The sequence below is a fragment of the Alexandromys fortis genome, unplaced genomic scaffold (genome assembly GCF_014885135.2).
Source record: "Alexandromys fortis isolate MF-2015 unplaced genomic scaffold, M_Fortis_MF-2015_v1.1 scaffold_143, whole genome shotgun sequence".
Classification (NCBI taxonomy): domain Eukaryota; kingdom Metazoa; phylum Chordata; class Mammalia; order Rodentia; family Cricetidae; genus Alexandromys; species Alexandromys fortis.
In genome coordinates, this window is record NW_026068044.1 from 3,300,969 (window position 1) to 3,325,421 (window position 24,453).

The 24,453-nt window shown below is 46.7% G+C and overlaps 1 protein-coding gene across 2 annotated transcripts in view; it reads right to left on the minus strand.

Moving 5' to 3' along the window:
- Positions 1–678: 678 nt before the first annotated feature.
- The window catches only part of Ptprm (protein tyrosine phosphatase receptor type M), a 669,075-nt gene continuing 645,300 nt past the window's right edge, over positions 679–24,453 (minus strand). For both annotated transcript variants that reach the window (XM_050166205.1, XM_050166204.1), the window contains 7 exons: positions 23,736–23,885; positions 22,646–22,819; positions 21,608–21,739; positions 19,084–19,209; positions 16,915–17,078; positions 9,513–9,648; positions 679–1,416 (listed from right to left, as the gene is read on the minus strand). In XM_050166205.1, the coding sequence (XP_050022162.1) occupies positions 1,363–1,416; positions 9,513–9,648; positions 16,915–17,078; positions 19,084–19,209; positions 21,608–21,739; positions 22,646–22,819; positions 23,736–23,885 (936 nt within the window). In that variant the 3' untranslated portion in view covers positions 679–1,362. The remainder of the gene's footprint in view (positions 1,417–9,512; positions 9,649–16,914; positions 17,079–19,083; positions 19,210–21,607; positions 21,740–22,645; positions 22,820–23,735; positions 23,886–24,453) is intronic.

The window sequence follows — 24,453 nt, forward strand, 5'->3', positions numbered from 1 at the left end:
TGGCGAAATCCCAGAAGTTCTGGTACGCTGTGTTCTCATTTTTGATTCTAGAATGTTTTTTAAAATTTCCCAATTTCTTCAGTAGGCCACTGTTCATTCAGAAGAGTGTTGGGCAGTCGTCAAGTCCTTGTGTATGGTCTGAGTTCGTTTTGTTGCTGATTTATAGTTTTACTCCACCCTAGTCTCATAGGATGCAGGTAGGATGCAGGGGATTACATCTGGGCTTCTGAAAGCAGTGTCTGTTCAAGCACCTGGCAAACAGGCTGCTATCATGTGGTTTTCCAAAACTCATGCGACATTAAATTACCAGACAGGTTGGGAGGTAGCTTTAGCAGGTGGCCTCTAATGGATCATGGTCGTTCTTGTGGGAGGGGCTTTGTTACAAACGCGTTCTCTCGTTCCTGTCGCCATCTCTCATGTGTGTGTTTGCCCTTTTACCAGTTCACACGATGCCCTCAATATATAGATGATTTATTTCCTTTATAAATTAACCACCACCCTATCAGATGTCAAATATGCACCAAGGCAAGGTTCCACGTGCAAGCTCTCCCTGACTGGACTGGTCAGAGGGGTGTGGCTTCTAGCGACACAGCAAGACCAGTCAGGACCAGAATTTACTGAGTTGAGAATTCACAATGGTAACTCCTCGGGCTTAGTAAAAACGATTGTCACTCACCATGCATCACAAAATTTCTTTTAATGAATAAATAATTTGATGAAATCAAAAAATATTTACAATATAAACAAATGGAAAAGCTTTGGATCTGTGACTCTAACCACGTTACATTTCTGAACGGAGGCCTCCCCAGCTTTTCTCTTTGAACGATACAAATCCGCTAGAAACAACTCATACAACTGTGTCTTTGTTCATTACATCTTTATCTGTTAGTCCTTGAAAGCTATATAATCTTATATTATGCAACATGTTAAAATACAAATATTAACTAAAAGAATATATTATCATAATGCCAGGTAGCATTCTCCACAGAACAAAACATACACTCAGTTGTAACAATGACAAAGGGTCACAGCCACAAAAGGAAAAATAACCCCAAAAGTACAAATTCCTTCATAAGAATATAATTGTGCTCTTCCGTTGACCAGATGTCTGTGCTGCTCTAACAAGGCCAGTGGCGAGGAGAACAGTCTCTGGTGACTGTCTGCTGTGTGTTGGTCACGCAGCAGCAGTACAGGGAACTGGGCAGTGCAAGCAGTTTTAGAAACACTTTCTTGAGCTCTTAAAAAGAGCCAATTATGCAAAGCAAAATAAGCATACTGACAATTCATCTCATCATCACGGACACCACAGAACGTCTTGACTCTGTGGTAGGAAGGTACTCCCCTGCAGAGCTGCTCGTACGCTCAGCCAGAATTCAAGTACTCCAGGGCCACCTCATAGCAGAACTTATACTGATCCTGGAAGAGAAAGTGAGAAGGTCAGCCACATCTAAACTTTGCTTCTGTTAGAGCAATGACAGCAGACGAAGGTTCTTAATTGCAAGACATAGAACTGATAAAGTGTTGAACTAGAAATGAATCAGAAAGTAGCAGTTTTGAATCACAATGTATCTACTGTTGATGCTTCCCTAGATAGAATTCTAGTATCTGCGTGCACTAGCATTCTGGGAAGTCCTGTGTAGCTGAAGATGCTTGGGTTCTGCATGCAGTTTTATTATCAGAAAAAGAATGGCATCTGCACTGAACAAGTAAGGTTTTTTTTTTGCTATTTCCTAAACAATAGGGTACATTAACTCTAAGCATGGCATTTCTAGTCCCTTATTATAAGTCATCTAGAGATTTAAAGTACATGGAAGATGAGTTGGGTATATGCAAACTCTATGCCATTTTATATAAGGGACTGGGACTGTCTGCAAGGAGTCCTGGGACTAAGACCTCATGGATAACAAGAGATGAAGGTTTACTGCCCCATATGTTTTACATGGGTGTTGAAAACAATCTGAGCCTTGTGCAGGAAGATCAAGAGTAGACAGAGATCAGGGGGGCTGGAAGAAATGCCACGTGGCTTGTCCCCAACAGGCTTGTGGATAAAGTTTTTCTCTGACCCTGCAGTCAGTAGGATCTCTTTAATGTCATGAGAACTGATTAAGGTCCTCTTAAGTGTCGTGCACCTTATTATGTCCCCCAATTTGAGAAGTTTGTGATTCAGGGTGAAGGGTGTGACCAGTAACCGGGTATTAGCGCCTAAGAAAGAATTGCTCCCAAACATGGACTGTGGGATCACTGGAGATGAGGACAGAGCTTCTTAGGAAGGTTAGCACATGATGGTTCAAATCTGAAATTTCCTTCACAGGCTTGTTGCAGGGAGGAGCTGCTTGTTTGTCCTGGCAGTGTGGCTAGCTTACACCCAAAATAACCATACAGGAATTGTATTAATTACATCACTGCTTGGCCCATTAGCTCTAGTCTCTTAATTGGTTAATTCTTACATCTTAATTTAACCCATTTCTATTAATCTGTGTATTGCCACATGGCAGTGGCTTACTGGGTAAAATTCCCAGTGTCTGTATCTGGAGGCTCCATGGAGTGTCTCTCTCTCTTTCTCTCCCCCTCTCTGCCCTTCTTTCTCCCAGCATTCAGTTCTGTCTTCCCTGCTTACCTAAGTTTTGCCCTATCAACGGGCCCAAAGCAGTTTCTTTATTAACCACAGGCTAATTCTTGGTCTCTACCTGGCACTGCTTTGGAAGGTTTTGGACACTGGGAAGCAGGGTCTAGGTGGAGGATGCAGCTCACTGGATACAGGTCTTTAAGGGAGATGTCATCACTGCCCACTTCATATCTTGGCTTGGGCTTCCTGATCAACTAAAAGGGAACAGCTTCTGTCACATACTTCTGCCGTTCTGCCATCAGGATTTGAGTGGCTCCACAGTGGCTTCTTTGCCATGATGGACTGAAAACCTATGCAATGTCCCCTTCCTTAAGTTACATCTGTAATCCAGGGCCCTAGGAGGGGAAGGATCTATGGAGCTAGGAAAGGGGACTCAAAGTCTTGGTTTTGTCTGTGCAGTTTTGATTTCTGCCATTGTCTTGCCATTGCTATTACTAGCGTCCTCTTTGACTCTCAGCTGCTCCACTTTAGATGATAAAGAATATATGATCATTTAAAATGGGATTAAAAACAGGTATTCTGGATAAAGACAAAAGGAGAATAAGAAACATATGAGAACGTTTGGTAACTTCTGGGAAGCACATGTCAGTTCTTCAACAGTTTTAGTGGATTTAAAAAATGAAATTTGGTGCATATAGAGTTACAGTCATACCCTCTTAGTAACTGTGAGGTCTTCATTACAGTTGTCTTTAGTCTTTGCTCCATGTACAACTTAGCTAACTACTGCTAGCTTATTGAACCTTAGAGATTCATGTCTCCATCTTTTAACTTTCGGGTGGTGTGTTTATTTGCTGATGAGGTGATATTATTAGATAATCTCAGAATAACTCCGTTTACCCTGTCTGTTTCATTAGTTAGAGAACCAAGTCCATCTACATCCATGGTGACAGTTGATCAGTAAGGATATAATCATCTCGTCTGGTTGATTTTCTTCTAGGAGTTTTAGAGTCTTTTGTTTCTCTTCCTTCTTGTTGATGTGTGTCTCTGAGAGCTGGGGCCACAGGTTTGTGCCACCATAAACTGCCTCTTTAGGTTTTTCCTCTCTTGTTCATCTTTGTGGTTTGATACATATTGTACAGATGTTTGATTCTTTACATTTCTCTTCTGTAGACCTATCCTTATTTTGGGATTCATCTCTTTCATGGTGGTAGTTCCTTATTTCACACCTGGATGTTGAACTAAGAACTACCAAGTATCTTTCGGAAGGCCAGCATGGTGGTCATGCTCCCCCCCTCCCAGTCTGATTTTCTCTGAAGCATTTTATTGCTATTTATGAATGGTAGCATTGCTGGGTACAGGATTCTTGGTTGGCAGTTATTCTCTTTGAAGTCCAGGAATGGATTGTTTTGTGCTTTTGCACTTATTTTTTTTGCAGGATGTAGGAGTGTGGTATGGCAGATGGGTGAAGGACAACATTGAAAGAACTCAGTTCTTTCCTTCTAAGATGTGGGGTTTTGGGAAGAAACCCAGGTCTTCAGCATTGGCAGCAAGTGCCTTTACCTGTTGAGCCAACTCAACAGCCTGGGAGTTATGCTACAATGTTGGCCTTATCACTGCATGGGTGCCACAGTGCAGAAAGCCTCTATAGAGCATCTTTGGCCGGGATGGATCACTTTTGGCTTAGTAGACCAAGGCAGAGGTCAGGGAGACCCACTGTCACTGGTGGCCACATAAGAATAGAGATCCTTTAGTAGTGGACAGCCAGCAGTGGGTATGGGCACTCTATGTGTAGTTGTTACTCCTAGAAGCAGAGTTGCTCCAGTTGGTACGGCATATGTTTCCTCCGACACTGTAGTGACGCGGCATCAGCAACTGCTTCTGGCATTGGCAGCTCCAGTTGGTACAAGAGACCTGAAGCTCTGGTCCTCCAATGTCAGTGGTGCTGGTCCACATGATTGGAGGTGGGGGCAGTGATGGGATCTATGCGGTGCTCACACACAGGACTGACTGCAGCATGTGGAGTGTGGTTGGATGCCTGCCAAGTATCTTATAAGTCTGTCCTCTCTCTGACGACCTGCGACCAGTGTTTCTCTATGTGTTTGATTCTTTAAACCCTTGACCTGGAAACACTATTACTTACCCTTTGCGATGTTCTATTTCTGGTTCACATTCTATGATTGATTATTTTAGCAATGGATGCTTTTATTTTCGGAATGTTTAAAAGAAGCAATTTGGATTTCAGTTCTAAAAGGCTGTATTGTCAGATCACCACACTGACAAATTGGCCACCACGTGCTCCAATCATCTCTCTCATTTCCGTGAATCCTAGCGATGATTTTTTTTATGGAAATGTAATCCCTCATTGCATAAAAATGATTCTTTTCAGATCTAACTGTGCAATTAGTGTCAGTACCTACCACAAATGGTCATTTTTTTTTTTTTTTTAAAAAAAAAAACATATTCAAACACATTTAGTAGGGACTTGTGGCTGCCAGCTTCAGGTCACAAGAAAAGCTGGAGACTCATGAGGGATTTTAGGCTCCTCTGCTAAGGTTCGGTGGACCCAGCAGTGACCAGAGCTGCCCTATCTCAGGATGGCTATAATTTTCAAAATGAGTTCCCCTTCTCCCATCTCACCCATCGTGAGCAAGCTGCCGATTCCGATAGATTCTATGATGACCGGTTTCGGAATCATAAAAGTAAGGGGAAGGAAAAGAAAGGCCACAAATTGCCATGTCCCCTCCTCCGAGCGCCTGGGAAACCCCTCAAATCTCCCTACACTGGACAACCAGGTATAGCCCTGCCTTCTACAGTTTTCTCCCTCAGCTCCCCTGCTTCCGAGTGGTATAATTAAGCCCCATGAGCCGTCCCCATGCTTCGGAGAAAAAAAAAAACTATGCATATAAATACATACACATACACTCACACACATATACCCCTTGGTCCTGAGTTTTTCCAACTCAGACCATAGCTGCTGGCTGCAGGCATGAAGTGCTTGCTCTGGAAGAGAGGTTCAGCCGGGTCCTATCCCCATCAGGGCCACTTGCTGTCCCTTTCTAGACTCTGATTCTGACCGGCAGTGGCTTCTATGAAGAGGGAGAAGTGACTTCTGAAATGGAACCCAAAGCTGAGGTCATTCTTTAAAAGTCCCGGCATGTGGCTGGCTGAGTCTGGGAGTCACTAGGTCAGGGCTCGTGAGGGCAGTTCTGAGGCATCCCATGAAGGGCTGGCACTCTGCCTTTGTCAACACACGTTGCCTGTGCTGGAGGAGCTGGGGGGGGGCACAGTCAGTCTGGGCACACTGAACAGCGCATGCCAACTGCTCAAGGTTCAAAGAGAACAGTCTGCTCACCTTACCTGAAACGAATGCACAGGGAGCTGCAGGGAGCTGCTGCTTTCCCCGTAACCCTGACAGCTTCAAGGCCACTGTCTCTGATTCCAACTAGGCCCAGCTGTCCTTGTTCATTCTGGGAGCCCAGAGCTTACGGATGGTGACAAGGTTGCTTAAATAGATGGTTAAGTTAGAAGCCAGGCTAAAACGGGGTCAGAACAAGTTACTATTTTTAGTGTGTGTGTGTGTGTGTGTGTGTGTGCGCACATGTGCACACGGAAGCCAGCATGTCAGATGTCCTCTTTCTTTCTCTGCCTCATTCCCTGAAACGTGTTCTTTTGGCTATGCTGGAAGCTAGCAAGTCCCAGTGATTGTCCCGTCTCTGTCTCATGCAGTGCAGCGGTTACAGGCGCTTCTGAGGCCCTGCCTGTGTTACAGGCGCAGGGACCTGAACTCAGGCCTTCACTCTTACGCAGCCAGTGCGCTCAACCATCGAACCATGTCTTCAGCCCTTGTATTCTAATTTAATGTTCTCCCGAGCAGTCTGTTGTCTTTCCCCCTAAACCCTAAACTGACAATGTGAGGAGATCGGTGTCTAGGGTATTCTAGGTTTCCCTGAGAGTGCCAGGCTTTAAAATGTATAAACTCTCAAAGTCTGAGGCAATTTACTGATATCAGAACCACAAAAGGGGAAGGAAAGAGACAGGGAGGATCCCTATGTATTCCTCCCATGCAGGCGGGAAGGGTACAGTTGCAACATTTGGGGGTTCCAGAGGAGGGGGCCATTGTGGGTATCCTCCTGCCTCTGAGCTATGTGAAGAGACTCAGTGGGGTTCAGGTATTGGTTTCCCACTCCATCCACCCTGTGTCCCGGCTGATCAGTTCAGAGGCGTGCCCTAGCCTTTCTGGAACATACTCCTTCAGCTATGCAGCTCACATCGCCCGTACCCTTCCCAATGTCTAGCCCCAAGTTTTTTCACTCAGATCTCAGATCACCTGCTAGACATAGAACAGCCATACCAGGCTTTATTGTGCTGACCCGAGCTAATTAATTCCTTCAGCCAACGTCTCTGAATTCTAAAACAGAAAGATATTGTGCTTCAGGGACGGAAAAAAAAAAAAAAACAAACCGCGTATAAGAGCTCTTCCTTTGGCACAGAAGCTTAGAAACCAGACAAAAAGAACGTTGTGACATTTTTCCTCTGGTCACCAGCTATTATCTCGCAAACAGTCACCCCGACAGATTGGCAGATGGCTTTCTTTGGAAAGCTCACAACTTCCCTTCATTTCTTTGTCATCGACCTGCTCAGAATTTCAGGGCTGACCTTCAGAGTGCCGGGCTTCCGGGGACCCTGTCTTCGCCACTGGAATTATCCACGACTGTACAGGATTCAGTGAGGAAGGAATGGCTTCCTAAACTGCACGGCACAGCAGGGAGCCGTGGTTGACAACAGGTTAAATATTTCCAAACAGTCGACAGGGAGGATTTGGAAAGTTCCCAGCACAAAGGAAAAAAAAAAAAACCTGCCTGCAGCTATAGATACACCAGTTACTGTGCCCTGATCATGATCCATTTCACACCTGTATTGAAATGTCACACGGCACCCCATAAACACGCTGAGTTACTGTAAGCCAGTGAAATTAATTTTTAAGAAGACGTTCCTTTGTAACAACCCAAACTCCAATACCGTTATAGGATTGTCTGCAGTGCAGGCTCCCTCTGGCCAGCCACCCGAGTCTGCATTCATCTCATGAGGAATTGCCCTGGCCTGTAATCTCAACCGCTGACTTGAAAAAGCCTGGCTCAATCGGACCATAAAAGCTCTAGAGTGATGAACGCTTCCATAGAGCCAATACAGGAAGGCCTGGAAGGGGGGGGGACTTCTAATGCTTCGCCTAATTCAGGCTCAGTGAGGGAACTGACTTTTTTTTTTTCATCGTGGGCAGTTCTGCCCACATACTAACCAAAGTCTGGAAGCTTCATCCATCCCCGAGGGTAAGTGTGGCATCTGTGCTCTCCTTCCCTGTCCCAACTCAGGTTACCAGTGACTGGGGCTGCTCTCCGTTCAGTCCAGAAGGGTGAAGCCTCTAACACTCATGTGACAATTCTTAGCTGGTTCTCGGGAATTCTGCGCACAAGCATACCTTAGACCCCACGTGCATGAAGCCTGTTACCATCTGAAGTACAACAGGAGCCAGGCCTGGTGCATGCTAAATGTCACATTAACAGGGCTGCCAGACTCCTTCCCTAACACTGAGATATGACCACGTCCCCGGGCCACAAAGGCATCATCACGCCCAGTGGACAGTTACACACTCAACTGCCACTCTTATTTGCGATGCCCCAAACAAAGTCACAGGTCTTTTCGTGTTGTGTGGCCTCAAAAAGGCTACTACTACCCCTGATTTACGAAAGGAAAACTCAAGGATACTAACACTACAAGGCTCATGGGTTTGAGGGTCTCTATTTGAGTTCACAGCACCGTTGAGACTCTATTTGCATTTCTTTGGTTTTCCTGTGGGGCAGGAAAGAAGAGGCAGGCATTTGAGGAAACAGGATTCTTCTTGTCAGAGCTGACACAATGGCCCACAGGTTCGAGGGCATGTACCCAGCTAAACCGCCCTTCTACAAGAGTCTGTGGATAACATCGTGCTCCCTAGGTGTGGAATACAAGCACCAGCCAGTGTCTAGACAGCAGGTGCTGCTGGGCAGAGGATTTTGCTATGCCCAGCAGCTGACTGCAGGAAGTCATACTACTTCCTCACCCTGGGTACTGCTGTAGTGACCCCTGGCTACTTTCTCAAGTTGAGTTCAACTCTTGACCCCCTTTTGCCTTTGGGACTCTGCACTCCTGCAGAACCGGGGGCCTTGGAAGGCAGCGTAGCTCGCCTCTTCCTCCTTCCTCTCTGCTTCACGAGTAACTGTTGAGACCTTTCTCTGGTTCCCTTCAGCTCACTCAGACAAAGACCTACAGAGCCCGAGAGAGAAGCTTCTTCCATGAAGCTACCCTTCTGTTCTTGAGTGCCTGGCACTCTATCAGTTCCACATTTAAAAAGGAAGAAAAAGAAGGCATTTTGTGGAACACCCTAAGAAAATAATTGCCCCTAGTGCTTTGTTTCTCGACCCCTTTAATCCTTCTCTCAGATGTGGCCACCATAATTAAATGCAATATCCCGTATGTCAAACCGAAATTCACAGCTTTGATAAATATTAGGCGATTAAGCTATTTATAAAAATCTGTAATTTGAAAATCTGGCATTTCTCGTACTGTGACTATTTCTTCTCCAAGAAGACTTAACTGTTTAGCCATGTGGAAGGCGCTGCCAGGAAGGGAAAGAAAGAATGTTCACTTGTAAGTCTCAGCTATTTCTACATTTCAACCAAGCCGAGGGAGTCTCCTCTATAAGACTGGAAAGGAGGCAGGAGAGAAAGAGAGGAAAGTCCCCTGAGCCAAGCCATGTGTGATGCTTTGGAAAAGAATGTCCTGTCAGATGGAGCATCGCCATGTGGGAGCTGTTGAGGGGTCCCACGCAACTCTGAGACACCCTGCGGGGCAGGGCAGAAGGCATCCTACCAGGAGGTACCCTATGGGGCAGGGAAGAGGGGCATCCTACCAGGAGGTCCACCATGTTGGGCTTGTTGTTCCTCAGCGTCTTCACGGCATGGAAGACATCCACGGTTCTCTGGTGTCGGAGCATCTCGCAGACAATGCTGATGGCGCAGAATGAGCCACTGCGCCCCCCTCCATTCCTGTCAGAGAAGAAATCGGATAGATGGTCAGATGGGGTTTGCTGTCAGAGCACTTTCCATAGTGTGCTGTGTCTGTGGAGATATGTTGTCTAACCCCCGGAGAAAGGTCAGAAGGAAGGTGCACAGGCAACAAGCCCGCTTAGCATGTGGCCCGCAATTTATCCTAGCCTCATCCTGGCCAGATGATGATTTCTGATATGGTACCTTACTGATTTTCTTTCCAAGATAAGGTTTCTCTATATAGCCCTGGTCATCCTGGCTATGTAGACCACAGTGGCCTCAAACTCTCAGAGATAAGCCTGCTTCTCCCTCCAGAGTGCTGGGATTAAAGGTGTGAGCCACCACTGCCTAGCTCCTTACTGATTTTTATACAAAGGGCCCAATATGGAAAAATTTCAGTGAGTAGCAGTCCCCTCGTTTGAAATCTGCCAGATTTCAGATAATGTCATTATTAAACTAGTGACATATAAAAATAATGCCATTAGAAACTAATGACAAGTGGGGATATATACAAATATCCGGGTCTTGAAGGTACTAGGATCTCTCTTATCTCCCAAACACGAAAGCTCTCTAAAATGTTTTTTGAAAGCAATTTTAAATATATGGGGACATTGCAAATATAGACAGAGTTCCCTGCCCAGCCTGTGGTGGGCATTTACAACCGCTGCACACCGTGCATCACAGTCAGGGGGTAAGAGCGCTACCACACTGTGGCTGAACTACAGCCCTCCGTCACATTTTACCAGTCTCTGCATTACGGTCCCTTCGTGGTCCGGGATCTACTCTGGCATTTGTGGTCGTCATCTCATATCTCTTTACCCTTCTCCAGTCTGTGACAGTTTACCTGTTTATCAGCTTTCCCTTGCCTTTCTTGATAGGCTACTTCTGACGAGTCCTGGCGGGCTGCTTTGTGGAATACAGAATTCAGAATGTAGAAAGGAGGTGTAGATAAGACCCATGTGCCCCGGCCACAATTGGAAAAGGCCAAGACTAAGTCCCACAGCGAACCGGCCTTTCATCTGGGTTCCTTTGGTATATCTTTGTCACTGGCTAAGAAACCTAGAGGAAGAAGAGCCTTACACCCTCTAAGGGACTCACGTGTTGATGTCTCAGACGCAGGGAAGTTCATCTTGTCCACTAGAGGGTGCTGGTGAGGATTTTCCCTGTCAAGGTATCTTTTTGTGGTTAATATGCATCCCGGGGTAAGACACTTTGGGACTCTGCAAATATACTGATTCTCTTCAGTTCCCACTGATTTTCATACACAATGGCAGATCTTGCTTTCAGCAATTAATTATGACTGTCTTATTTATCTATCGTTGACCTTATATTTTCTTCCCTAGTTCAACATTCTATCACAGGAAATAGCTCTCTCTCGCACCATTTGAAAATGTATTTGTTTTCATTATTTAAAGTCAACCTAGGCAGACGCTGAAAGTTTTATTACATGTGCTAAAAACCTATCAGTAATTACCTTTGCCTCCCAATTTTTCCACCTCTAGCCATGAAGAGTCCCAAGTTTGTGTGGCAAACGCTTGCCCCTTTTTTGAGTATATTTGTATTTTCTAGAATGTTCACCTTGTACTTTCCATGCATTAGCTTCTATTATAAGGAGGTAAATCACCTTTCATTTATTCTGAAATATGATAATATGACGATGCCATCGCTCTGAAAAGAACGTTACTTTGTGAAAAGCCTTTGTCGGGGCAGTGGTATGACACAGAGTGCACGAGGCCGGGAGCGGGCAAGTCTGTGGGGTAGATCTGCTTCTTCCATCCTTATCTGAGCTCAGGGGGTGAATGCTGTCCACCAGGCTTGCCCAGCAAGCGCCCTGACCCAATGAACCACCACACTGATTACCACCTACTGGTTTAATAGCGAGTATCTAACCAGTGTTCCAGCTTCCTAGATGTTATCTTCCGGTGACTTAAAAAAAAAAAACCCTACATCTAAGCAAAGTATGCCTATTGCATTTGGTGGTGTTGGATAACTTTACAGCTATTGACAGGTTTCTCTTAGTCCTCAGACTTGTATGGAAAAGAGAGCAGCTTGTCTTGTGGAGAGTCCTCCGTTCTGGATTTTCTCATCCCTTGCACCTCTCTAATATGATTTAATATATCATCTTTGACCCATATGTATCCTATAAATGGGTGGCTGGCAGCAGAGCTTCTAAAGGACCCTAGATGGAGGAATGGTCAATTCAATGTTGTCATTCATAAAAATGATTCTTCCTCTAATAAGCAAGCATAAGACATCTGGTTGTCCTTTGTTTTGCTATTTTAAGATTGATTTAGTTTCAGTGAAGACAGTCATGACTGTCGGCTCATTCAGTCTGTTGTAACATTCTAAACCTTCTATTTTTATTTTGTTTCATTTTTGGCTTTTCGAGACAGGGTTTCGCTGTAGCTTTGGAGCCTGGCCTGGAACTAGCTCTTATAGACCAGGCTGGCCTCGAACTCACTCTGCTTCCCGAGTGCTGGGATTAAAGGCATGCGCCACCACTCAGCTAAATACTCTCTTTAGAGAAAGAGTAACATGGCCACAATGAAGTCCAAGAATGATAAGTAAATATTGGCATTAAGTTTTGCAGATGTACACACCACAGTGGCTTATCAGAGCCTGGTCAGCCCCGTGGCTTCCTTCCTCAGGCCACCATGCCCTTGCCAGTTTTACAGTGTAACCAACTCTTGGAATCTTTGTTTCATGTCTTTAAAAATGTAGCCATTCTTAGGGGCAATAAGTGGTTTTAATGAGTATTTTCCTAAACACTAAAATCACCTAATGATGTAGATTATCACTGTTTAGTTTTTTTTTTATCTCTCTCCAGTGTTGGGGATCAAATTCAGGGCTTTGTATGTACTAGACAAAGGTTCCACCACAGAGCTACATGCCATGCTTTCCTTTCTAAAGTGTGATGCCTTTCCAACTTTTTTCCGTTAAAAACTAAGGGGTTAGATATCTTGTTTCAACCATTTGCTGTATTTGTAGACATGCCGGCTCTGGAACCTTGGCCAGATAGATGTATTCAGGGCCCCCCATCATATCCTGCTTTTCCTCATCATCTGCTCATATTGTAAACGGAGTATCTCTCTCAATGAAATTCAACGCATCACCACATTGTCTTGGTGGCCAGCATCCTGTGTCCTCTCTAAATCAGTCCTTGCTACCCTCCTGTTCATGAGGAGTTTCTCCCATGTGTTCTCATGGAAGCTCTTCTGTCTGCTTGCGACATTTGGGGGTGATTCGTCTGAAGGGATTTCAGTGCACTTGCGAGGAGACAGGCCGATGTGCCCAGTTTCCCTACGGCCCTGCAGTCACAGGCTGCAGTCAGGTAGTACAGGGGCACGGCTTTGCCTTCTGCTCTGTTCCTTGCACGGATGTTCCACTGTCCTGGATCGCTGGCTCTTCACCTCATCTTTCAGCATCTGCTCATGACCCCTGCCCACATCCACTCTTTCTATAGTTTCAGAACGAGGCCATATTCTCGTTTTAAAAACATAAGAGAATTCTGTTTCCACACCCTCCCCTAAGTATCTGGAGGGTGCTCATGAAGGTGTACTCTGCCCTCAGCCAATAGGTGGCGCTGCACCATGCTAAATATCTCACCTAGGACCCTTTAGACTGTTTCTAAAGCTTTCTTTTTCTGACCAATATTGGAAGATATCAGTTTAAACTTTCTTGTAGGCTTAAAACACACACACACACACACACACACACACACACACACACAANTCAGCCAATAGGTGGCGCTGCACCATGCTAAATATCTCACCTAGGACCCTTTAGACTGTTTCTAAAGCTTTCTTTTTCTGACCAATATTGGAAGACATCAGTTTAAACTTTCTTGTAGGCTTAAAAAACACACACACAACAACAACAAACCCCCCCCCCCCCCCCAAGAAAAACCCTTAGATTAAGTTTATAAATTAAAAAAAAATCAAACCTTCTCTACAGGCCTGAGTTCACACCCAACATTAGCAAGAGGCAGCTCCACAGAGATTATGGGACTGAGGAGAGCTTGTAGCTAACAGAAGGTAAGAAAGGGATGACAGGCAGGCAGGGGAGAAAAAACTTGAGCCACCACTGTCTGTGATAGTCAAACAGCCCGCTGCTAGAGACACTACATGGACAGTGACGTAATTGCTTAGTTCAAGGGCCACAGCTGCCTTTAGGAAGAAGAAGGCCGCATACAATGTGCAGTGACTGAACAGGTCTTTGCGCCGGTCTCTCAAATCCTTCCCTTTCAGCTGTCTCAGGTAGTGACCTATTCCTGAGGGCTCAGGGATTGATTGGCTCACGGCAGAAAGTAGTTCAGGGTCAAAACAAGCTATGCTTCCAGATACGACGGACGCAGGCTCTTCCAGATTCCGGAGGGCTAATTGAAAACGACTTTTAATACTGAAAATAGAAACAACCGGTCTGGGACTGTAGCTTGGTAGGAGAGCAGCTGCCTAGCATCCTCAAGGCTCTGGGTTCCATCTCCAGGACTTCAAAACAAAACAAAAAGAACCCCATGCAAACCAAAATCGAACAGATCCAAAACCAGCCAATTAAAGCGCCAACTTTCCTATTGGGATTATTTTTAGTTTAGCTCTTTTATTTCTTTTTTGTAAATTAATCTATGAATTTATGTGCAGTGGGCTCCAGCAGCTCAGGCCACTTCCTGTCAGTACTCGCCGGTGTGCTGTGTGGGGTGACAGGCTGGAGCCCAGGTGCTTTCCTCTCTGCCTTCCCTCCCCCCCCTTTTTTTGTGGATTTTTCAAGACAGGGTTTCTCTGTAGCTTTTTTTTTTTGTTGTTTTGTTTTGTTCCTGTCCTGGAACTAGCTCTTGTAGACCAGGCTGGCCTCGAACTCACAGAGATCCGCCTGCCTCTGCCTCCCGAGTGCTGGGATTAAAGGCGTGCGCCACCACCGCCCGGCTTTCTGCCTTCCCTTTTTTCTGGTTGTTTTCCTTCCTTCCTTTCAGGAAACCTTGGTTTGTAGAGCATTTGCTGTACTCACTCCACACATCTATTGGCAAGGGTCTTGTCTTAACCTATTGGCTTACCAAATGATGCCTACAGCACGCTGAACCATGTTGTACACTCTTCTGTTGTGCCATGGCAACACTTAGGGGGCATGGTGCCCATTCCATTGGTGTCTACTGTATCATCCTTCTTGTAGATTGGCGCATGCATTCACCCCTCCCCCAAAGCCCAACTCCGTGTGTTTCCTGAAAAGCCCTATAAACACACAGTGGGCGCCTCTCTCTTTAGTTTTGTATTATCATTTTGGCAAGTTACTGGAAGATTGCTGCCTTGACTAGGAAAAAAAAAAAGCCCTGTTGGGATCTCATCAGCACAGTATGGTGAGCTTCTCCTCTTGTTCTGAGAAATAAGAAGGGGAGAGGATAGAAACTTCCTCAAGCACTGAGTCTAAGGACAGGAACGGAGTTTAGAACACGGAGACGCGCCAGTACACTGCTCTACACAAGCTAGAATAGGGGGACTTAAGGCGCAAGACAGCTCTGAGTAGGTTCCGAAAGACTCTCTCCAACGGAATACATTTCCTGAAGTGCGATGAGGGTCTGGGAAGAACTCAGGGGTTCCACCACATGAGGTAAGCGCAGGGAGCCTGGCGTAGCCTGGCCCCTCAACCCAGTTGCCACTGAAACCTGGGGTGGTCAGCTCAGAGGAAATGTTCATTGTCCTTCAATTTGGGAAGGGTCTTATCATCTGCTTCACGTGATGTTTCTCTGAAAAGCAACTCCTTTTTGAACTCCCACAAGCCCCGTGAGCAGCTTCCTTGACCGCCATGCCGTTTAATCACCTCTTCCACTAAGCCACGCTGGACCGTGAGCTGCACGTCACTGCCGTGGCTCGCAACACTGGCCACACATGGGAATCATGCAGGGGTTTTCAATAGCGCAGATGCCAGGGTTCCATGCCGAGACTGGGGTTTGATTGGTGCCTGTGTGGCCCGAGGGAAGAACTTGCTGAAGTCCCCCCAGTGACTGCCAAAGCACAGGAAGTATCTTTACATTTTATCCAGATATCACCCTTCAGAGGACACTGGTTCTGTGCTTGTCAACTTTCCGTCCCGGGAACAAAATGCTAGTTTGGCCCACGGTTGTGGAGTTCCCGCTCCATGGCTGGCCGGCCCCATGGCTTTGGGGCTGTGATGAAGCAGCGCACCACTGGGGTAGAGATGTGACAAAGGAAGGCTGTCCCCTCATGACCAGAGAGAGGCAAAAAGGAAGAGCCCAGAGTCCCAAAATTTCATTTGAGACATGTCTGCAGTGATCCATACCTCATTGTATGCCATAATGCTTCCTCACAGTACACACAGAGATCAAGCCCTTACCGAGGGAGTCTTTATGGGATTTTCCAGACGAAGCTATGGCAGACCTAATCAGATCCTGACAGTATGCCTATTTATAAAAAATATCTCTTGAAAAAGGGATTAGGAAAAAAAAGTTTTGTTTTGTCTTTTTTTTTTTTTTTTAAAGTTCCCCCGTGGTATCCAGTAGAACCATCAATTACTGCAACGAGATGATCCAGCCATCTGGGAGAAATCCCTGGTTATGCCATTCATTGATTTCTCCTAGTAGGGATGATTTCAAGTTACCTACAGTTTAACAACCACTACTGAAAATTCCTGAGGATGTTAAGAGCAGGCTCGTGAACTAGGAATTGTCTAGGAATTGAAACCATCCCCGTGTTTTCCTCTCCTCTGGGGTGGGGGTTGATCCCACTTACAGGGTATATATATTTTGATCACATGACCGACTTCCTGTAGTTTGTATGTGCTTTCCAACCAAGTTCCTGTGTTGGGAACTTACTCTCCAAAGACATTAATGACATTGGAAGCCTTTGGGAGGTTCTCTGGCTCAGACAGAGGGTCTCAATGGTGGTATTAGCGGGTTTATAAGAGGAGAGTGACCAGTGTTAGCACACTTGTTCTGTCTTGTCATATGCTGTCCTCTGCTGCGTTGTGACCCTCACCAGATGCCATGACTGGACCCTTGGACTTACCAGTTTCCAAAATGGAGAGCTAAACCAAAATCTGGGGTTTATAAACCTCCTCGTCTCCTCTATCTTGTTAGAGAAACATAAAGCTACGGCACCCGAGTACGCAATATGTTGTTGTTTCTAGAAAGCCGACTGATTGTTCAGTAAGAGTGCTGGTCGCCCCTCTGTCCCAGAGCATTATGGGAGGAGGAAGGTGAACTGAGTCGCTGGGTGGGGTCTCCCCCCCCCCCCCCAAAGAGCTCTGTGGAATACTTACAAGCAATGTACGACTGTGCGGCCTTCCCCGCCGTTGTATTCCTCCTGCCACTTGTCTACTTGACGGATGAGCTTCAGGAAGGAGCGCTTGGACACGGGCGTGTCCCTGTACATCGGCCAGCCCAGGAACTGGAACTGCTGAACCATCCGATGCCCATCCTGGGGCTGCGGAGTGAGAGGCGCCAGTCAGGGAGGGGAGGGAACAGCATCTTTTTCTTTACCTTACGGATTCCGGGGGCCCTGGTTCCTCCCACATGATCTTCCCATCGGGGTTCAGTATTATCCAGGAGTCTCAAGCCAGTAGATAACAAGGGGTGATTCTGCGGGCCTGGAGAGTTAAGACCTTAAGCTCTTGTGGTTATAAAGAGCCAGGTGTTTTAAGTGACAGGCCAGAGATAAACAGGAGTGGAGCAGAACGCTTACATTTTGCAAAAGCCGAGAGAAAAATAACAAAGGACTGACCACGTTGGTGTTTTGTGTGGACAAGTGGCTTCACTTTAGCTGCAAGTATTTAAGAGGACGGGATAGCCTGTAACCTAGAAATGCTTGTGAGTCCGATGTGATGCAGTTTATACCCTGGTTTCTCTAGAATACGGCTTTGCTTAATGTTCAGGCTTCTGCTTCGCTGCCAATATTTAATTAATCACCACGTATAATTAAACAGGATTGCGGAATTCAGATTATGTATTGCTGGCCTCAGTGTTCGGAGGAGCCGCTTGGCACTTGGTGGCACCCGACATAGGTGGGCCTCTCAGCAAGCTTTCCTTGCCAGCTGTTTCGCCTCCTCTGCCTCAGCCTCCCCTCTTCCCAGACCTGTGGCTGACAGATGCCTCTGGACTCCGTTTTGGGGTTCCGTTTTCTCCCCTAATCTCACTGTTTGGTTACAGTCACTGTCATGACTTCGGGTATCACAAGTCAGTCACCGTTTAGACCTCTCTACTGAATGTCACCCTCCTGTACTCAAAAGCCAAGCTCGGGGCTTACACAGTCATCCCAAACCTACTGTGTCCCGAATTGGACCTCAGCTCAGCTCCTTGCCCCAGACGATCTGTTTTTTCCTCAGGCAAAACCAATTCCAGTTAATGACAACCACACCACTTCCTTCTTAGGATCCACATCTTGAGAGTCACCTTGACTCTCTGGGACCCTGCTGCTCCGGCCTCCGGATCTAGCCATCTCTCTACCACTTACTACCTCTAACTGCCACCACTCCTGCCCTACCACTGCCATTCGTCACCTGGTCCTTCCGTCCATCTGTCAAGGCAGAGGCAGATGTGAATCAATCTGGTGAAGCAGTTCTTCTGAAAACCCTGTCGTGGCTCAACGGCTCCTCATTTGCTTCCCAGCGAGAGTCTGCTAGCGGTGGTGGGCAAGGCCCTGCCAGTCCTGAGCGCTCTTCCTCAGTGCCTCCTGCCTTAGCTTACTGTTCTCCAGCTCCACCATAGAGCCCTTGTGTGGCCACTTCTGCTTGAGAGCTGTCTTCCTAGAGAGGTCACGCCTCCTCCCTTCCTTCCTCAGAGTCGGCTCACATGGGATGCCCACTGAAAACGGGGACTGTGACAGCCCCGGGACATGACCTCACACTTTTGTTCCTTTAGCATGTATCACTGTCTAGCACCCCGTGACTCTATCTGCTATACCTTTTATCTGCTGTCTTCATTTCAGTCGGGACTCTCTCTCCTTTGTAAAGCTCACTTTTTGCCACCTATACTATGTCAGTTTAGCAAGATCCTCCCCTCCAGTGAGCGACCACTTCATACCTGATCAGGTTCTTCAGACTCCCCCGTACCCTAATGATGCCAGCTCTCTCTGGCCCATCCTCAGCAAGAATCTCCTTGTCTTGGTTTTTCATCTGCTGACCCCTGCCGGTCCTAGGCTAGACTCTCGTCTTTCCTGGCTTGGATTCAGGTAGCATCTGCCACAATGGTTCATGTCTATAGAACTGAACATTGAACAAAGTCTTTCTTATTGTGCCTGAACATGTTAGTAACTCTCTCTTTAACTAGCTTCCCGTTAGCGTACGGGTCCCATCAGGCAAGGGATCTCTTTTGTTGACTGAGACCTTCCAATCCCTTAGGACAGAGCCTGAGAGAGAGCAGACATGTCAACATTCCATAAGACAATAGCAAAACCCCAGTTCAAGCACCCTGGGTCCCACCCCTGCTCTTACTCTGGAGGCGTTGTAAATCCTGAAGATCCTACTGATGCTGTCTTCCTCCAAGTCCGCAGACACAAATTCCACCTGGATGGGGCCATGTCTGTGCACTCCATTTTCTGGCCAGTACTGTGGACACAACTGAACCCCAAAAACCAGAGAGACAAGTGTGGTGACTGGACAAAGTCAGCATCGACATAATCCTTTCAACTTCAGTTCCTTTTCTTCCTAAAAGGCTCAGACACCAGGACCCTCATGGTGGCTGTGTCCTCAACTCCACTTCTTCTCATCCTCTGGCAGATTTCTCAAAAAACATATGTTAGCCAGGGATAAGATTCAGAACTGGCAACCGTGCAGGCCTGGATTGCCATAGTTTTTTTTTAAACAAACTGATATTCCACAGGATCCATGGGTTGGACTTGCTTTTTTGTTGACTTATTACTTTTGAAATGGTCCAAGATACCACGGTCTCGTGTTGCAAGGGTTGATTTATACAATCAAGATTGCAAAGTAAATTCTGTTAATAGCGAGTCAACTGAGATAACATCCTCTCTTTTCTCCCTCTCTATCCATGATAAAGAGCAAGAGAGAAAACAGGATAACCAAGACTACTCGGGTCCATTGGATTTAGAAACTAATTTTTAAATAATGTTTCCGTGGGATTTTTTTCTTCCTCAGCAGCATTCCCCGGTGACAAGTTATTAAACCACCTTGTCAAACAATAGCGTTCAGATGTCGGTTTCCCTTTTGACACCCAAGGGCGCCCACTGTTAAGATTGAAAGGCATGATGTCAGAAAGCCGAGATGGCAGGAAAAGCCGTAACAACCACATTTGAACAGCTCTGCCCATTTCTCTGCGGACAGGGCTGGCTTTGCTCTCTGCTTATTTTGGAAGTTCAAGAGCCTGACCAAATGCTTGTCATTTACACCGCAGAAATACGAATGGCCCAGGCTGGCATCTGGCTCCTGGCACACACTGTGTCCTACATTCTGCCCAAGGAAACCATGTAGAAAATGGCTTAAATGGCGCAGAACACATCCATGAGCTGATCCGATAAATACTTAAAGCAGTCTCGTGGCAGTCTTGTAGAATAGCGAAGCCTCCGAGTTCCAACGCTCAGTTTAGCATTTGCTAAAAGACAGAGTCCCAGGAGCCCCCCCCCCCGCCCCTCCCCTCCCCCACGCACATCAGCTCTGTCTGCTGAATAGAATGGGAATCTTTTTGTCTCCCTGACTGCCAGTCAGCCAAGGCTTGGTTGGAGTCCAGACAGTTGGAGTTTAGAATGCGGCTTCAGCATTCAGATGCTGTGTTCATAGACACCACCAGCATGGCTGACCGTGGTGAAGGTGACCCAATGTACCTTCACGGTAGGGACAAGGCAAACTGACTCTACCCAAGGAACACATCCTGTACCCAGTGCCTGGCTCTTAAATTTGTGAAATCTAACTGCTGCCTGGAGTTAGAAGGACCAGTTCTGGGTTCTATTGGACTGGGTGTGCTTTCGTAAACAGTGACAATCTGTTGGGAGGGCAGGGAGGCGGGAGAAGTCTAGAACACTGAAGCTAAGCCAAAAGGAGTGGACAGGAACAAGGACTCTCATTGTTTCTCCTCCAGCTAGCTTCTGAGCGAGAGCCTGAACCGTATACCGCAGGGTTGCCACCTGGAAACCCCTAGCTGCGTACAGAAGCATTAATGGCAACAGAATGGATTTCGGGAAAGAAGCATCTTCTGTTTAGATGCTCAAACAGTCCAGGAGCCCCCAGCACTCCTGCTCTATTTAAAAATAAAAATTCTCAACTGGATAGGAAATTAATTAATTCCCAGACAAGTTTACTCGTAATACACACCAAGCTCCAAGTGTCCCTCGCGCCCTCTGTCATGTGGTGACTTATGTGAAGAGAGTGGATTCCGCTCCCAAAGGGTCTTCTCGGAGCTAAGACTCTCCTGACAGCTCCCTCCAAGAACATTCTGCGACCCTGCTTGCCGTGGCTTTCTGCCTCACCCCTGTGAGGGGCTCCGCTGAGCGTTCTGAGCTCATAGCCTGTTTGTTTCTCTTGCTATCTTTACAGAGCATCGACAAAGTGCAAAGCTATTCTTTAAGCCCGCTTGCCCATCTCTACTGTCCTGCCATCCTAAGGTCCCGTCTTGCAGATCTAGAAGAGCAGACCTAGAAGCACAGATGCCCAAGCAGGAGACCAAGGACAGTCTCCACTAGTTGGCTGGCTCTGAGTTGTGTGGTCCCAGTTTGGTTTGAACTGTCTGTGCCCTTGAAGCAGCCAGTGGAATTTTATTTATATATTTATTCCTGCCTTTTCTTTTCCCACTCTCTGCATCTGTGCCTTTTTAGTCTGCCTGTCTTGTTGGTTTTCACCGGCTTTCTTTTGTAGCCTCTGATTCTCATTTGGTACCCTTGTGTTTTCATATCCTTCAACAGCCCTGTGAACACTTGCTGAGGGGCTTGTCCATCTCATCCCAACAAAGCATACACGGACTTGACCCCGTGACCTGGGCTCTACCTAGAGGAAGCCCAGGACTCACCTGGGCAGGATCCACATCGTTGAGCATGACGACCGACGTGCAGTGATAATCCAAGACCAGCCGCCAGAAGTCTTTGACAGTGTTTGGCAAAGGATGCTGGGTGACTATAAATGCCGACGGCTGCTTATAGCTCTGTAAACAGAAACAAGAAAGATCCAGATACATCCAGCTCAACAAGAGGGAAGGCGGCAGAGTTATTTTGTGCACATGGAGAGGTATGGAACAAAACACTGAACATATATTAATGATTGTTGAATTCTATCACCATTGTCCACACCAAAATGAAATAAAAATAAATGTCCCATGAAACTATGGTGAAATACCCTCACTTTAATGCCATGGGAACTTCATAGTCATTTCTTCACATTTTCATTTAATATTTCTGACGGGCCATATTGGTTCTTCATATTAAAAACTTTAGTGGAGAAAGTTTCCGTTTACTTTAAAAACCAAGTTCAATGAAAGTAGTTCTGATTTTTCCAAAGCCTGTTTGCTTGTCATGAATCTGGGCGACAGTGTTACTTATCCCTGCCATAAAAGATGTGCAGGCTTTTGTCGGCGCCAGGAGTTTGAAACAAGCTCAAGCCCCCTTTACGGTGTCACCCCAACAGAATTAAACTTCCACACTAGCACTGAAAATGCCCATTTGCTCTCTTGTCAGCTGAACAGCAAGAAGCAAACAGACCGGCAGGAGGCAATGAGTTGTGCTTTCTTCCCATGTTAACTGCGGCCTGAATTAGGAAGAAGGGGAACAAAACAAAGCTGTCAATCACCATAGCCCCTCTCCCTGCCAAAGGACAGAAGAGCTGCCTCTTGCTCTACTGGCCAGCAGGCTAACACCCTGACAGCGTAGCTTAGGTGGGGCTTCAGTTCTGAGTGCTTGAGCAGGAGGAACCTCTGCCTCACACCGAGCCACACCTGGAATGCGAGATCTATTCCTGTAGTTGTTGGAAAAAAAAAATAGCTGGCCTTTTAAAAGGTCAGAGGGCTCCGCCTCAAGGACACACATATTCTGTCTGTCCCTCCGGAAGGGCTTACGTCCATCAGGGCTGCGTTGATGTAGTTGCTGCTCTCGCCGTCGATGGTGATGAGGAAGGGCAGGCAGCGGTCCGGAGGCAGGATGTCCATGCAGCGGTTTTTCTCGTGGTTCCGGGGCAGGAGCGCGATGCTGCAGTCCTCCACTCGCAGGGTGGGAGTCACCATGTTGAGAGTCTGTAGGATGAATGGGAGGGGCGGGACATGCAGCTCCAGTCAGCTCACCCAGGGTGGCTGATTCCATGCTTCCTTATGACTCGACGGTAGGAATACATGTATGAAAACACGGCATTGCACCCCATAAACATGTGCAGCTACAATGTGCCAACTGAGAAAATGAGACACAATTGAGAAACTCCTGAGGGAGTGTGGGGGTTGATAAAATGTTCTAGGAAGGCTGTATGGGTAAACTAATTCCTTTAAAAAGACGAACGAGGCAGGAGGAAGGCTTGGTCTCATGCTCAGCTGCCTGCAAGCTAGTCACCCCCCCCCCACACCTTGAATTCTACCAGCTCCATCTCTCTTTCCTCCTTGGGTTTTGTCTCCATACATGGCCTATCAGCCATAGGAGGCAGAGGCAGAGGCGAGTGACCTTGTACATCCATAGCATACAGCATCGTCCACTCTAACTAGAGCGGGGCAACTGAAGATCTGGGAGGCAAGAAATTGGGAGAGAGCTGGCCGGCCTCAAGTTAGGTACAGGTAGATAAAACCTGGATCTGACTTTTACCTGAATGAAGACCTAGGTACACTGAGCATCCTTAAAGACGATTCCCATAGACGGATTGTACCCACGCTTAGCTACACTATAAACCAGGTGTCCTGGATCTCAGAACCAGTTGCTGGTTACTTGAAATGCAAATGGCTCTGCCAGACTAATGACTCGAAGCCAAGTAATTCTAGCCCTGAGGGTGTTCAGCCTGGTGCTGCTACAGATATTTAGGGAGCGGAGCCCAGGAGTGCAGTTAAACACGCTACCAGACAGCACCGCAGGAAAGTCCCAGCCCCCAGTGCCACCAGTCCTGAAGTGCAGAAGAGAGTCTCCCTAAAGAGGACGGCCTCCCAGCCCCTCCCACTTGGATTCGCCACTTACCCGGAATTCCTCTTTAATTTGGCTTGAGTTTGTCTGTGGGTCCAATTTGTTCATGTCGTAATACAGAGACCTGATTTGGGAAGCAGGGATGGAGGTGTCTCCACAGAGACAGGCTTCCAGGATCGCATCATGGATAAACACGTACTGCTCCTGAAGAAGCAGATGGACGAAGTCAGTGATGAAGAACTCGGTGAACCCAGAGAGCCAGAGAAGGAAGGAAGGAAGTGTGTTGTCAGCCCTATTTCCTCAAGATGCCAGGGCAATGCAGCCATGGCAGAGAGGAACAAGCATCATAAAGGCCCTGGGGATAGGAGGCGAGGTTGTCTCATGTCCTAACCCTGTTTCCGACAGCTGGCATGCCACTTGATCAAGAATAGGAGGAAGCAGACTAGCTTCATGAAGAACATTACACAGACTGATCACAGCACGTGGGACAGTGGCTGAAACACCTCTCTAATTCTGATACCTCAGATTCGGAACTCAGTATCTCAGACGAGGACTGAGCATAATTCGGCTGATGATGGGAGAATTTCCTAATCGAGTTCACGATATGAAAAATGGTCCAGGAAACCTTGACTTGGCTCTGAAGACAGTTAGGACTATTAGGAATGACTTATTCTGAACCATTAATTAGTGATGCCGATAATTCTAATAAGTCCAGAACACGGCTCTTTTACATGTGTATAGTCTACAGTTAAAAGATGAGCTCTCTAAAACA